The following is a 14,529-nucleotide window of genomic DNA, read 5'->3' on the forward strand; positions in this document are numbered from 1 at the left end:
AAGATGGAGAGAAGAGCAGTCAATAGCAGGGCATCTCTGCTGGAATTTTTTCATTCTAAAATACGGTTTTCTCCAAGTCTGTCTCATTTCTGCTGTCTTCCCTAGCAAAGAGTCTTAACAAAACCTTCCCAAACACTTTCTTAGAGGAAAGCATAAAACTGGAAGGTGCCTGTTAGAACTGAATTGAATTGTCTGCTGCCGCAACCAACAAATAACAGCAAGTAGAAATGAAAATTGTAATACAGGCTAATTTTGGTTTCCAAAGAGCTGGACGGAATGATGTGCTGCTTTGTCTTTTGCAGCAATGGACTGTGCTGGAGGCTGCTGCAGGTGGGTGTTGGATGTGATGAGAAGTGATGGCTAAACCGGATTAATGGGGTGGTGCAGTGAGTTGATGCTGACTGGCACCATCTGCCGCAGTCTGCAGGTACTGTTACAGGCCTGCTGCAGCCCAGCAGGTTTTCTTCCCCCCACCCCCCTCCCAGAAAAGTGCCCTTTTTAAAAGGTGGTGTTTGGTTATCGTTGCCCGGAGCGGGAAGCTGATTGATGGCTTTGCTAAGAATTGGCTGTGTCGTTGTGTTTTTCAAGTACAAGGGTAACCTGGGCCATGGCAGAGGACTTCCCCTGCCCCAAGGCAACTAACACAAACTCCAAAACGCTAACTTTTTTTTTATTGAGAAGTCATTTTGTTGAAAGAAGGTGTACAAACCCCAAGAAGCAGCAAATCACCATCCCCAAAACCCTCAGGTTTGCTGATGGACTCAAAAAAAACCCCTGTGTCCAGTTGGGCTCTTCCCATCAAATAAACTCCACGAGAGCTGTGAGCTGATAGTAGCCCCTTAGGTGAAAGGAACAGTTGTGGAAAGTCCACAGAGGTTGGTAAGTTGAAAGCTCCTGGAAAAGTCATTTCAAAGAAAAGGGCTGTGTCTCTTGGAGCTGATGGAAGAAGAGTTCTAGGTCTTCCTGGGAAGAGAAAGAGAAGGTCAGCTCTTGCCAAATGGAGTATGACTTCAAATTTGAAGCTTCTTTTTTTTTTGGTCACTTGGCAAGGATTTATGTTCTCCTGGTTTCAGGAGGCAAAGTAGAGACTACTTCCCCTTTAACCACAAATAAGACCTATGTGACTCCAGCACCACAATCTATACAGTTGTCAATCCTTCAGTAATCCTCAAAATATAACAGCAGTGTTACATGTGCTTGGAAGAAACATTAAAAAATCACAGCGGGCGTCACTTACGTGGTGATCAGCTCTGTCAGTCATTGGCCTCCTCTGTAAAACAAAGATAATTACTGTGTTAATGGGGTATAGGAATAACAGCAATAGTGCAGGTGTGTGTTCACCTGCTGTGTGATGACCAGGACAGTTTTCTCCTGCTTCTCCCATGGGAGGAAGCCACCATCCTCCCGAATTAACAGCAATCCCCTGCAGCATGGAAATGCTCTGCAGCAGGACGGGGGCAGCAGGACGGGGGCTCGGAGCTCAGCCCCAGCTGCCTTTACCTTTTGTTTCCACTTTAAAATCAGACGGGAGAAGGTTGTCCTGCCGGTTCCCCAACACAAAGGCCAGGAAGGAGAGTATGAGAGCGTCGAGGATGCCGATGATGCAGAGGATGTACGCCCAGCGCACGGTGCAGGCGCCCAGCGTGTACTTGTCTGTCTTGTCCCCACACATGCGCTTCACCTCGATCGAGTCCCAGCCATCGGGGTAGATCAGGCAGCCGATCATCAGCCCGGTAGCTGTGGGGAGAGGGAGACGTTACAGCGGCCACGAGCTACCTGCTGAGCCGCTGCCGTGGGTGGAGGAGCACAGCGCGGCTGCGTCCGGCCACAACCACAATGCTACAAAGAGATAAAAATACCATGGAGCAGCTAACTAGGCTTAAACGTTCCCCGTGCACTGCAGCTGCCCATTGCACATGGGCTCTGCTCCGTTCACGTTCACGCTGCTGCAGCCGGGGAGGAGCAGGATAAGGCACACTGCTCCCCATCAAGGACACCCTGCGGCAGCATCTCCCATTGCTGCGTTGCCCAGGCAACATCTCTCCTGCCTCCACATGCATCCCTGGCCGTGTCGCTCCAAAGAAATAATCTTCTCCGAACAAAGCCACGATGGATTTAGTCTATGCAAGGTGGAGAACCTTGTTATTGCCCCGTGCATAGCTGGATTTCAGCTTCTGGTTTGCTAAGGTAGAGCCGCTGTCAGCAGCAGCTTTGCAGGCAGATTAATTCTGCTTGTTCAGCTGCGGTGGTTCCAGCCCGGCCGTCAGCCACCGGCTCCTCCTGCCGCCGCTCTCATCGCCGACCCCGGCGCACGCACGACCTCGACGGCTGGTCCAGCCTGGCAGCGGGGCCCTCGGCACGTCACCTTTGCGCCTTTGCCACGGGAGTTACAACAAACCAAGCACAAGCTGCCGAAGGGCCGTCTTCTGCCGAGCGGCTCCTGTCCCACAAGCTCAGAAGTGCTTTTTTTTCTTTTTTCCCCACGTGCTCAGAGAAATTGTTGTATTTGCTGGACAAGAGTGACCGGGTTCGGCAGGGAGAAGAGCCGAGTTCACCTGCAAGGCTTTGGGATGTGATTAACAGAGGTTCTTTGCATCCTCCGCTGTTCTCGGCGCAGAGCATGGAAGTAACTGGTCCTTGTATCTTTTTGTGCAGGTGTGAGGACCTCCCAGGCTCCTCTCATGCCAGAAACAACCCCATGGTGGGAGCTCCGGATGAGCAGCCGTTTGTCCCTGCCCTTCGTGAACATCCGCAGCCTCCTGCAGCAGCAAGATGCTCCCTACCCTGTACCGGTGCCTTTTTTCTGTCACTGGGTGCTCGGTAAACCAGAAAACACTTTTGGGATGGTTGCCTCACCCTTTGCCAATGTTTTTTTTCCCTTGGCTCAGGGACAGGAGAGCAGCAAGGCCAGCGGGCAGCTTCCTAGGTCTGCAGAGAGCATTTATCTTCATTGAGAAGCAGCTGGTTTCTCCTGTATTTAATTACTCTTCCATGCAGCTAACAGAGAGGAGGGGCACAGAGAAATGGGGGAAGCTGAAAAGAAAGCGCTTCTCCTGTGAAAATGCGCCCTGGTGCAGAGCAAAGGCCAGAAAATGGACCCTCTCGTCACCTGCTCCCTTTTTAAAGTAACTCTAGAAATGCAGCAGCACCTGCATTGCCCGGTGGCAGCTCGAAAGCTCCCGAGAGCCTGTCTGGTGCAGAGAAACTGGGCTGTCGGGGATGATTCAGGCTCGTCCGTGTGGCCTGAGCTGCCTGTGCCGGGTTTCTCTCCCCCATCCAGCACAAAAACATACATAAAAGCCCCAAATACGACAGCAAAGCCTTTCCCTGCTCTGGCTCGCCGGGAGGCTGAGCTGCCCCAAGCCTCTTATCTAAATCTTTGCTTGAGCTCATTTCTTTAGCCGGGAACTGGAGCAACCCCGATGCGACGGGCATCCTCCCGCGGGGTGTCGGCCGGGGTGTGCGGGGATGGCGGAGGCTGCGGCCGGTCCTGGCGTGAATGATTCAGGAGCAGCAAAGAGCTGGGTTGGGTTTCAGCTGAGGCTTTGAAGGCAGGAGCTGGGTTACCGGGTGTCTCGGGTGTCTCGCTGCGTTGGGGGAGGGATGGGGAAGGCTGGAGATCCGCGGGGATGAGTGGTGGGATGTGAGGATGAGCGGAAAAGTAGGAAAACGTGGGCGATGATATCAAATCCTATGGCCAGTCCCCTCCTCTGGTTCCACCTCCCCACAATGTCGTCCCCTGAGCTCAGGGAGTTAGTCGCTGCAGGGGGTATCGTAGGCACCAAATAACCCAGCAAACGTTATCACTGTATCCCTCATTAATTCCCGCAGGATCCCTGAGACAGCAGGGAGCCCCGTGCCCTGGCCTGCGGCTGTCAGTGCTCTCGGACTGATGCTCTGAAGCCACGACCCCGCCGCACCGTGGGGCAGAGCAGGAGTGACGGCGATGGCCGGAGGAAAGCTCCCCCAGGTAAGCGGGGACGGGCCGTGGTTGGGCCGTTGGTGCCGCCTGGTTTTGCAGCAGCAGCACATGGGGAGGGGTGGGGGGAGCGTTGCCCACGCGCAGCGAGTCTGCTGGGTCTCAGCTGCTCTCATAGGCTTTACTTACTGCGAATTCCCCACTGGTAACCAGTAAGGGGGAGGAAATGGGGCATGGAGGTTATGCTGGTGTCCCTTTCCTGGCCAGCCCCCCCCAGCAGAGTCGGCGGTGGCGAAGCGGGAGAAGCGGCTCTGGCCGGACCTTTGGCAGCCCCCGGCCCCCCCAGCCATCGCCCCCGGCCCCGCTCACCTGCCGCCAGCTGCATCCAGGCGCAGACTTTATAGACGGTGGCCGCGTTGCAGAAGAAGAAGAGGCTGAAGCAGAGGATGGAGCCGATGATGAGGAAGGTGGAGATGCCTATGAAGAACATGGCCGTTTTGAAGGCGCTGGAGGGGATGGTGCCGAAGTCGAGGGGGCTGCCCTTGCAGATGAGCTCGCCGGTGAGCGCGTTGCCGATGCAGTAGGAGAAGAGGCCGAAGTAGCCGGCCTGCGGCGTGTCGATGCTGTCGCCGATCCAGTACGGCTGAATGAAGGTCACCACCATCAGGATGGAGAAGCAGAGGGTGAAGAGGGCCCAGAGCACCCCCATGGCCCGCGCGTTCCGCACGTAGTTGGTGTGGTAGATCCGTGCCGCCTCCTGCGCCGGCAGCAGCTTGGGCATGGCGGGGGCACCGCCACCGCCACCGCCACCGCCACCGCCACCGCCACCGCTCCCCGGGCCGCCCGGCGCTGCCCCGCCCCGCCCCGCCGGCGAGGGGCGGCGGGAGGCTCCGGTGGCGGCGGCGGCGGCGGCTGCACCGCCCCGGGGGGCGGCGGCGTGACCCCCCCCCCCGCCCCGCTCCAACGAGCCGGGGAGGACCCGGGAGGAGCCGGCGCGACCCCCCCGGCCCGAGCTGGGGGGGGGCGCGGCTCGGGATGGGACCCCGGGATGTGCCTGTATCCCCGGGATGGGACCCCGGGATGCGCCTGTATCCCTGGGATGGGACCCCGGGAGGTGCCCTGTATCCCCGGGATGCGCCCTGTATCCCCGGGATGGGACCCCGGGATGTGCCTGTATCCCTGGGATGCGCCCTGTATTCCCGGGATGGGACCCCGGGATGCGCCCTGTATCCCCGGGATGGGACCCCGGGACGCGCCTGTATCCCTGGGATGGGACCCCGGGAGGTGCCCTGTATTCCCGGGATGCGCCCTGTATCCCTGGGATGGGACCCCGGGATGTGCCTGTATCCCTGGGATGCGCCCTGTATCCCCGGGATGGGACCCCGGGATGCGCCCTGTATCCCCGGGATGGGACCCCGGGATGCGCCTGAATCCCTGGGATGGGACCCCGGGATGCGCCCTGTATCCCCGGGATGGGACCCCGGGATGTGCCTGTATCCCCGGGATGCGCCCTGTATCCCTGGGATGGGACCCCGGGATGCGCCCTGTATCCGTGGGATGGGACCCCGGGATGCGCCCCCAGGATGAGCCCCGTGCCCCTGGGATGAGCCCCTGGGATGAGCCCTGTGTCCCCGGGATGGGACCCCGGGATGCGCCCTGTATCCCTGGGATGGGACCTGGGGATGCACCCTGCGTCCCCGGGATGGGACCCCGGGATGGGATCCCGGGATGTGCCCTGCGTCCCCGGGATGTACCCCTGGGATGAGCCCCGCATTCCCGGGATGTGCCCCTGGGATGAGCCCCGTGCCCCTGGGATGCGCCCTGTGTCCCTGGGATGTGCCCCTGGGATGAGCCTTGTGTCCCCGGGATGCACCCCTGCGATGAGCCCCGTGCCTCTGGGATGAGCCCTGTATCCCCGGGATGGGACCTCGGGATGCACCCTGTGTTCCCGGGATGCGCCCTGTGTCCCTGGGATGGGACCTGGGGATGAGCCTTGTGTCCCCGGGATGCACCCCTGCGATGAGCCCCGTGCCCCTGGGATGAGCCCTGTATCCCCGGGATGGGACCTTGGGATGCACCCTGTGTTCCCGGGATGCGCCCTGTGTCCCTGGGGTGGGACCTGGGGATGTGCCCTGTTTCCCTGGAATGCTCCCTGCGTCCCTGGGATGGGACCCTGGGATGCGCCCTGCATCCCTGGGACACGCCCTGTGCCCCTGGGATGGGACCTGGGGATGCACCCTGTTTCCCTGGGATGCTCCCTGTGTCCCTCGGATGGGACCCTGGGATGCACCCATGCCCCTGGGTTATGCCCCTGGGATGAGCCCCATGCCCCTGGGATGAGCCCCATTCCCCTAGGATGCACCCTGTGTCCCCAGGATGTGCCCCTGGGATGAGCCCCTAGGGTGTACCCTGTATCCCTGGGATGCTCCCTTGGGATGCGCCCTGTGCCTCCAACATGTGCCCTAGGATGCGCCTTGGGATGTGCCCTATGACTCCAACGTGCACCCCGGGATCTGCCCTGGGATGCGCCCTGCACCCCTGGGCTGTGCTCCAGGATGTGCCCTGTGCCCCACTGTGCACTCTGGGGTGCATCACTGTGCTCCCCATAATCTGCCTTGTGCCCACGCTGCGTGCCCCGGGATGGGCAGTGCACCCCCAGGATGTGCGTCGGGATGTGCCTGGGCTGCACTGTGCACCCCTGGACGTGTCCCAGGATGTGCCACGTGCCTCAGGACGCATGTTGGGATGCTCCCCAGGATGTGTCTTGCCCCCCACCATGTGCCCCAGGGTGGGCCAGGGGCTGTGCCGTGACCCCCAAGATCGAGCCAGGCTGTGCTGTGCGCTCCGGGATGTCCCCCAAATGCTGTCCCCCCTTGGCTGCTCCCCTCTGCCTTCCCAGCTGGTGTCACCAGGGTCTTCTCCCACTGGAGAGGGGTGCGTGGGGTGCTGCATCATTGGGGTGGGGGGCTGGAAGCCCCTGGACCCCCCCTGTCACCTCCAGGGCTGGCTGGGGCTGCAGGCAGGGACGGGACTGTCCCCACAGCAGAAAGTGAAAGGGTTCATCCTGCTGCCAGGACACCCTGGGGTGTCAGCCAGCACCCGGGGCAGGGCCAGGTCTCTGCTTGGCCCCCGTGTCCTGCTGCCCGAGGAGCGTGGGCAGCCCCGGAGCCGGCCCCGACAGGCTGCGGGCACTTGTGGCCACCTTGGGACCTTTCTCCAGGAGCCACATCTGCCCCGCATCCCGAGGGACCGCAGAGGTTCAGCTCCTGCCGTGGGGTCCAGACGCCACGTGCCAGCATGCCAGCCACCCCGCAGCCAGCGCCAGCCTCAGCGTCATCCCCGCAGCCGCCGAAGGCCAGGGCTGTCCGGGCGTTAATCATTGCCGAGAGCAGCCCGGCCAACGCGGGTGCAAAAAGCTGTGCCATTCCCAGGGCTGTTTTCCTTTCATCAGCTGCATCCCCCAAGCACTGAAACGCTGAGAGCGAACATCTGGCGGGGCAGGGTGCGGTGGTGGCCCATGGGATGGGGACATCGGCGGGCTCCGGAGCACCGAGCGAGGCAGGCGGGATGCTAGCAGGGGGGTGGGCTCGTTCCTGCCATGCTTTGGGCTTTCTCAAGCAGGTTTCTTGGCGTCTGTGATCATAACGTCCGAGCACTGGAGGATTTGGGGGTGGGCGCTTTCCCACGGAGCAGAGCTCCTGCCGTGGCACCGGCTCTCGCTTTGCCCGCGAACCCATCAGCAGCACCCAGCAAGGAGGGCGTCTCGGGGAGCCCCAGCTCCACAGCTCCCTGCAGCCGACGTGAAGGAGAGGAGGGAGGACTGGAAATCCCCCCCTGGGGAAGCGCAGGAGTGCCGTTACTTCACGTTCACTTTGGCCAAAGGAGCTGCCAAAGGGCAGGTTGGCATCGCCGGTGTGAGACGGTCACCTGGGGACCGGGTGAGATGTCCCCATCGTGGCAGCGCCTGGCAGCACGGGCATCGCTGTTTTCCTGCCCTGGGCAGGGCGTCGCGGCGCTGCCCCGGTGCCACGAGTTGGGGTGTGATAGGAGCAGCCGCATCAGCTGATGGAGACGCCAGCTATAAAGCGCCCGCCGGCCCCGTGGCAGAGGCACGAGCGAGCCCACCATGGCCAACGCGCTGCCCCTCTGCCTGCTCCCGGCCCTGCTGCTCCTGGCCCCGGCCCTGCCCGCGCCGCAGAAGCGAGGGCTCATCTTCAACTTGGTAAGAGGGACACCAACCCCATCCCCGCCCCAGCCGGGGGACGCCCCAAGTGCTGCAATGGGGCGCACGGTGCATCGGGGGGTTGGAGGGGTCCGCGGTGCTTTGGTCTCTGGCAGCAGCTACGTGGGGGAGCCCCGGGGTGACGGCTGCAGCCGCTGAGAGCAAAACTTATTGTGGCTGGGGAAACTGAGGCAGTTGGGGATGGCGTGCTGGGTTTTCCAGGGTCGTGAGGGATCTTGGAGCCTGGAAAAGCAGCTGTGTACAGGGACAGGGAAGCCTGGAAGTGGATGGGACTGAATGCTCAGCTGCCTGTGCCATCCAGGACCCCCTCCCCGGGGGCTCGCAGGGAATGGGGAGGGGGGACGCTTTCCTTGCGGTGCCTCAGCCCTATTCCTGTGAGTCCAGCCGAAAACAGCACTTCAGCGGGTGGTATTTTGGGCCAGACTGAGGAAATCCTGCAGTGTGGGAGGCTCGGGCGTGCTGGCAGCAGTGCTGAGCCCCAGCTGAAAGGCAGAGCTGGTGTCTGACATCCACCCAGACCCCCCCCCGGACCCACGGCTGGGGGGGATTAGGGGGGACAGAGAGGGACCTGGTGCTCACGCCCTGCCTCGCGGTGCAGGACACGGGGGAGCTGTGCCTGCAGAGCGCCCAGTGCAAGAGCGGCTGCTGCCACCGGAGCAGCGGCCTGAGCCTGGCCCGATGCGCTCCGAAGGCGGCCGAGTTCCAGGAGTGCTCCCCGAAGGTATGTGCTCCCCTGCTCCCGGGTGGGGGGGGGACAGGGATGAGGGCATGTCCCCCGCGCTGCACCCTGCCTTGGTTTCCTACAGAGCATCTATGGGGTCTACTACAAGTGTCCCTGCGAGAGCGGCTTGACCTGCGACGCTGATAAGACCATCGTGGGCTCCATCACCAACAGCGACTTCGGCATCTGCAAGGACCGCCGGGGCTCCGACGGGTCCTGGTGAAGGAAGAGACCCCCCCTGCTCCCCCCCCTGTGCCGCCCTGCCTTTCCCCTTCCCCAGGGATGCCCAGACCTGCCCGCGCTGCCCCGGCTGCGGGAGGGGTTCCAGTAAAGAGCATCTTCTGCCAAGCTGCAAGCCGGCGTTTTCACTCGACGCATCCCTCCGGCCCGGGACGGGCGCAGCAGGGCCAGAAGGTCCCGGAAAAAGCCGTAGGGATGTGATGGCTTTACCTATACGTGCGCGCACATCGTATGTAATCGTATGATGATCTGGGCCAGGCCAGCAGCGAGCTGTGGGGTGAGCTCTGCTTGGGGGGAGCGTTAGCAAAGGGGGTGCAGGGAAAGATGCAGCAGCCCCAGGATCTGAGGGAGTCGTTTGGGTTGTGCCGGACTCGGTTCTGCGGCTGCTCTGGCTGGAAACGTCCCCTAGAAAAGGTTTGTCACTGGAGAAGAGGGGCAGTGGAAGCTGTGGGTGCTGTGGTGGCCACCTCCGCCGTGCTGCACTGCGGGCTCTGGGTGACCCCGCACGCCGGGAGCTGCACCTCCTCCTCGGGGTGGCCGTGGCCAGGAGGTGGTCGGCCGGGTGGGAGTCCTGCCCGACAAGGACCTCGCACAGCAGCGGTCGTACGCGCTACAGGGGCCCCCTCGTGCAGCACCTCCACCAGCATCTCGTAGAGCAGCTTCTCCAGGGGCGAGACGTGCAGGAGCTTCGGGAATTCGGGATGGACCTGGGGCGAGGCGACGCTGGGAGCAGTCCCGGCTGGCAGCGAGGCGGCAAATCTGGCAAATCCCCTTAACTCTGCCCCCGGCAGAGCTGTGCCCTGGGCAGGGTGGGCTGCGGGGGGCGATGCCCAGCTCGGAGGCAGCTCTTTGGGCATGGGGAGGGGCTGCAGACGTGCTGCGGGGGGGAGAGGAAGAGGAGGTGCCCACCTGGCAGAGCTGGGGGTCAGCGGAGGGGGGGTTCTTGGCTTCTCTGGTGCCTCCTTCACCTGGCATGTTTCTATTCCTGGGGGGCAGAATGAGCACCAGGCACCCACAGTGCCACTTCCCAAGAACCCGGGCACCCCACGGCGGCTCTGCAGTGGGTGGGGGGGGCCACGGGGGGCCGGGGGCCGTATCTGATAGCTGAGGATGTCCTGCAGGAAACTTTCTTTCCAGGAGGAGGGTGACCGGCAGCTTGAGGATCTGCACCTGCAGAAACACGGGGCACAGCGAGGTGGCACGGGACAGAGGACATGGGACAGGGGATGTGGGACAGGGGACATGGGACAGGGGACGTGGGACAGGGGACGTGGGACATGGGGTCTCTCCCTGGCCTCGCCATCTGCATGGGGCTCTGCAGCCCCCCACGCTGCTCCGCGCCAGTAGGGAGCACCCCGGAGAGGCTGGCATCACCCAGTACACATACTGGGGATACTGGGAGCCCTGCCTGCCCAGGGCCAGCCTCGCCCGGGGCTTTGCATCCTTGGCACGGGCAGGATGCGGCCAAGGCCCGGGCTCCGGCCGTGCCGGGACCAGCAGAGGGCAGCCGCAGCGTGCCCGCAGCCTGGGACCCCCCCAGCCCTGGGGACCCCCCCAGCCCACCAGGGACCCCCCAACCCCAGGGGCAGCTCAGCTTCGGGGGGCCCTGACATGCACCCAGCCCCACAGCCCTGCCGCCCCTTGAGCCCTGCTTTAGGGGTCACCCCCTCCCTGGAGGGAGGGGATATTGGGGGGGGGTCAGCCAGGGCCAACTCCTGGTGTATATGATGGGGATTTTGGGGTGTCCCCATTTTTGGGGTGTCACTATGTTGGCAGGAGGAGGATGGGGGCACTGGAGAGGTGGGAAGGGGGTGGCTGTGCTGGGGGAGGAACAACACACACACGAACAGCCCCCCCATCTCGGCCCTATATTTACTGGTGAAGCTGCGGCTTTATTTTGGCAGCACCCGGCTGGTAAATATTGGCTTAAACCGAAAACCAGACGCCTGACTCACGGCGTCTTAACAAACACAGGAAGGGGCCCCCGGCGCGTGTGGGGTGCTGCCAGCCCCAGGGACGCAGGGGGGGCCCCTACACCAGGGTGGGGGCACCCTGAGCTGGGAGAGGGGGTATGAACAGGGCATCCCTGTGCAGGCAGGTTTTGCTGCAGCGAGGTCTGCGATGGGGGGGGGGGGCATCCTTTGGAGGTGGGGGGGGGACACGGGGGGGATGTACCCCCCCCGTCGGGGACCTTACTTCACCGTGGGCAATGGAGGGGTGTAAGCATTGGGGTGCCCCTTCCTCCCACCCTGCTTTGCACAAGTTCCCCCCCTTGGTTAAAAAGCAATGAGGAGGAGGATGAGGCTGAAGGGGCATTGGGGGGGGCAACCCAAGCCCCCCCCCCCCCCCCCCCCAATCTCACCCGTCACCAGGGTGGTACCCCACTTTGCATGGCAGTGGTGCAACCCCATCCTCAGCTGCTGGGGTGACCCTGGTGTCCCCCCCTGCACCCTGGTTGGAGCTTGGGGGGGGGGGCATGGGGGTACGCACCCCCCCGGGGACCTTGCCTCACCCCAGGGGGTGGAGGGGTGCAAGCATTGGGGTGCCCCTTCCTCCACCCTGCTTTGCACAGGGTGTCCCCCCCCGGCTAAAAAGCAACGAGGAGGCGTACGAGGCAGAAGAGACATTGCGGGGGGGGGGGGGGACGGGGGGGGGGACACAGACACACAGCCCAAACCCCCCCACTCTCCCCCCCATCACCAGGGCTGCACCCCACTTTGCCCCCCCACCCCTGCCTGCTCACCCCTGGGGTGCCCCCAGTGTCCCCCCCTTTGCACGGGGGGGGGCTGGGAGGGTTTCCCGCCCCCCCCCCCCCCCCGCCGGGGCTGTTTTTACCAGGAGGGTACAGGATGTTCTCGCCGAGCGCTCCCTCTCCCCAACCTCCCTCCTCCCTCTCTCCCCCCTTTCCGCCAGCCCTCGGCCTTCACCTCTTCTCCTCCGCGCGGCTTTAACCCTTTTTATTGCAAACCGGTGGTTTTTCCTCTCCCCGCTCTTAATTTCTGTATTATTTCGGCAAAGATACGGCTGAAGCTCCTTCTCCGCCCATCCCGGGGTGTCCTGGTACCCCCAATTCACCGCACTCCCCCCCCCCTGTACCATCACGAGCTGTGGCTGCAGGGGGGGGTCTCCAGTGGGGTGCCCACCCCATGCCCATCCTTGCAGACACCCCCAGAAAAGACACCCCCCCCCCAAACGGGGAGCCCAGCCAAAAACCCTCAAAAAAAGGGGGGTCCGGCGGGGGGGGGTGTGTGTGTGTTTGCTCCTGCAGCCTTCAACACATGGGGAGGGGGGCTGCCAGCCCCAAGGGGGGGTAAATTCTTGTTGGGGGGCAAATTCTTGGGGGGCTGAGCTGCCCCAGGCCCCCCCGGAGCAGGCGGAAGCCCCATAGCACCCAGCTTGGCGCAGTGATTTTGGGGGGGGGCAGACCCCAGGCACAGCCTGATCCCCCCCCGTTTGCTGCAGGCTGGTGTCATGCAGGGGCCCGATCCTGCGGGAGGGTCAGGGGGTCTCATGGGGTCTGGGTTGGGGGGTGCTGGGGATGGCGGTGCTGGGTGGGAGGCGTGTGCTGCGGCAGCGTACCCCAGGGGCTGCCCGCGGGCGTTTCGGGGTGCCCCAGAGGTGTTTGGGGGTGCCCAGAGGCATCTGGGACTGCCTGCTTGCTTTCGGGGCTGGGTTTTATTTTTCTCCCCCTCCGGATGATGACTTTCCCCCCCCCACCCCCGGTTTCGGTTGGGGCACAGTGGCCGGGGGGGACGGTGGCCCCTCTCGGGGTGTCCCTCGGTCAGGGTGGCTTTTGGCTGGGGGCGGCCGCTGCGTTTGAAGGCAGAAGCCGCGGGGATGAAGCGTGTCCCTGCGGGGTGCGGGACACCCCCGCCAGCACCGGGGGCTCGGGGAACCCCAAATCCCGGGGGAGATGTCCCACTGTGCCCCCACCACCCCGTGCCGACGTGGGACACCTCAACCTGCCCTCGCAGCAGCGAAGCCCCCACGGTGGGTCCAAGCCATGGGGCGCAATGGGGTGCAGACCCCTCGCGCACCCAACCGCAGCCCCCAGGGACGCGGGGGCCTGATCCTGCAATGCCCCAATGGGTTTTCCTAAATCTGGGCTGGGTTCGCACCATCCCGGGGAGACGGTTTAGGGATGGAGCTGGTGAGATGCCGCCCTTCAAGGTCTCGCTGGAGGACAAGCAACCTTTCTAGCAACGACAAAAAAAAATTAAAAAAAAATTCATGAAAAGCTCTGGTTTGTCTCTTCTTGCCAAAACCAATTGTTGAAGATTTTTCCCGGCCTCTCCGGCTTTGCCTTCGCATGTGACGGAGGGAACAATGTCAGACGCTCTCCCGTTTTTCCGCTCCGATGTGTTTCCCCAGGGCTGGATGAGGGGAAGGACCCGGCGGGAGGCCAGGGACCCGCTCCGGGGCCAAACTGCAGCCCCGGGGCCCCGAAACCTGGTGTGGGGGTCCCCATTCCCCACCCAATCCTTGGGGTTGGCTCTGGAGCTGGGAGCATGGCCGGGGTGGGGGGCCCTTGAGGATGCTCCCCCAGCCCAGAGCAGCTGGGAAAGCACCCCAGGGCTGAGGACTGTCCCGCTCGGGGCAGTAGTGGAGGTTGTGGGTGAGATGGGGGACGCAGAGGTCCCCCTGGGGGGGCACCCAGGCACCCCACACACCTCCACGAACCCCTCCCGATGCTTTCCGGCGGGGCACGAGCGGAAAAATCCTCTAGCTGAATTATTTGTGCTGCTGGAGGAATTAATTAACGCAATATGGGGAGGTGGGGAGGGCGAGGGGGGCTGGCGGGTGCGTCAGGGTGCTTTGTGGGGTGGGGGGTGTGTGTCTCCCCCCCCCCCAACCCCGGGATCCCCCTCACTGGGTATTTTTAGCATTAAATTCCCCAAAACGCTGGTGAGCTGGGCTGGGGGAGCGGGCCAGCACTGGGGGTGGGAGGGAAATGCAGGGGGGCTACTGGGGCGGTGTTGGGGGGCTACTGGGGCGGTGTTGGGGGGTGCTGGGGAGATTATGGTGGGGATGCTGGGGGGGGGGGAGGTTGGGGGGGATGCTGGTGGCCACGATGGGGGTTGATGACAGGAGTGCTGCTGGGGGCTGATGTTGGGGGGGGGTGGTGGTGCTGGGGGGGGCTGCTGGGGGGGTGATACTGGTGGCCACGCTGTGCCCCACCAGCCAGTGGGGACCAAGCTGGGGGGGGGCCCCATCTGCTCCGCAGGTCTTGCCAGCAGCAGGGAGGGGGGTTCCTGCACGCAGGCCTGGAGGCAGCGGGCAGCCCCCTGCCTCAGGTAGCCCCCCCCTCAGACAGCCCCCCCACCCCCCGGCAGTCCCCCCCTGGCAGTCCCCCCCAGGCAGCCCCCCTCAGGAAGCCCCCCCCAAGGCAGCCCCCCTCAGCCCCCA

The 14,529-nt window shown here is 63.4% G+C and overlaps 2 protein-coding genes across 2 annotated transcripts; one reads left to right on the forward strand and one right to left on the reverse strand.

The window, feature by feature from the left end:
- Positions 1-1,480: 1,480 nt before the first annotated feature.
- LHFPL5 (LHFPL tetraspan subfamily member 5) lies at positions 1,481-4,700 on the reverse strand. Its single transcript, XM_059831027.1, has 2 exons — positions 4,289-4,700; positions 1,481-1,737 (listed from the first exon to the last, which is right to left on the reverse strand). The coding sequence occupies exons 1-2, from the start codon at positions 4,698-4,700 to the stop codon at positions 1,481-1,483; spliced, it is 669 nt and encodes a 222-aa protein (XP_059687010.1).
- A 3,345-nt stretch (positions 4,701-8,045) lies between these two features.
- On the forward strand, positions 8,046-9,106 carry CLPS (colipase). Its single transcript, XM_059831028.1, has 3 exons — positions 8,046-8,141; positions 8,761-8,883; positions 8,969-9,106. Exons 1-3 carry the CDS (start codon positions 8,046-8,048, stop codon positions 9,104-9,106), a joined length of 357 nt encoding a protein of 118 aa, XP_059687011.1.
- Positions 9,107-14,529: the final 5,423 nt, after the last annotated feature.

This window comes from Gavia stellata, chromosome 30 (assembly GCF_030936135.1).
Source record: "Gavia stellata isolate bGavSte3 chromosome 30, bGavSte3.hap2, whole genome shotgun sequence".
Taxonomy (NCBI): Eukaryota; Metazoa; Chordata; class Aves; order Gaviiformes; family Gaviidae; genus Gavia; species Gavia stellata.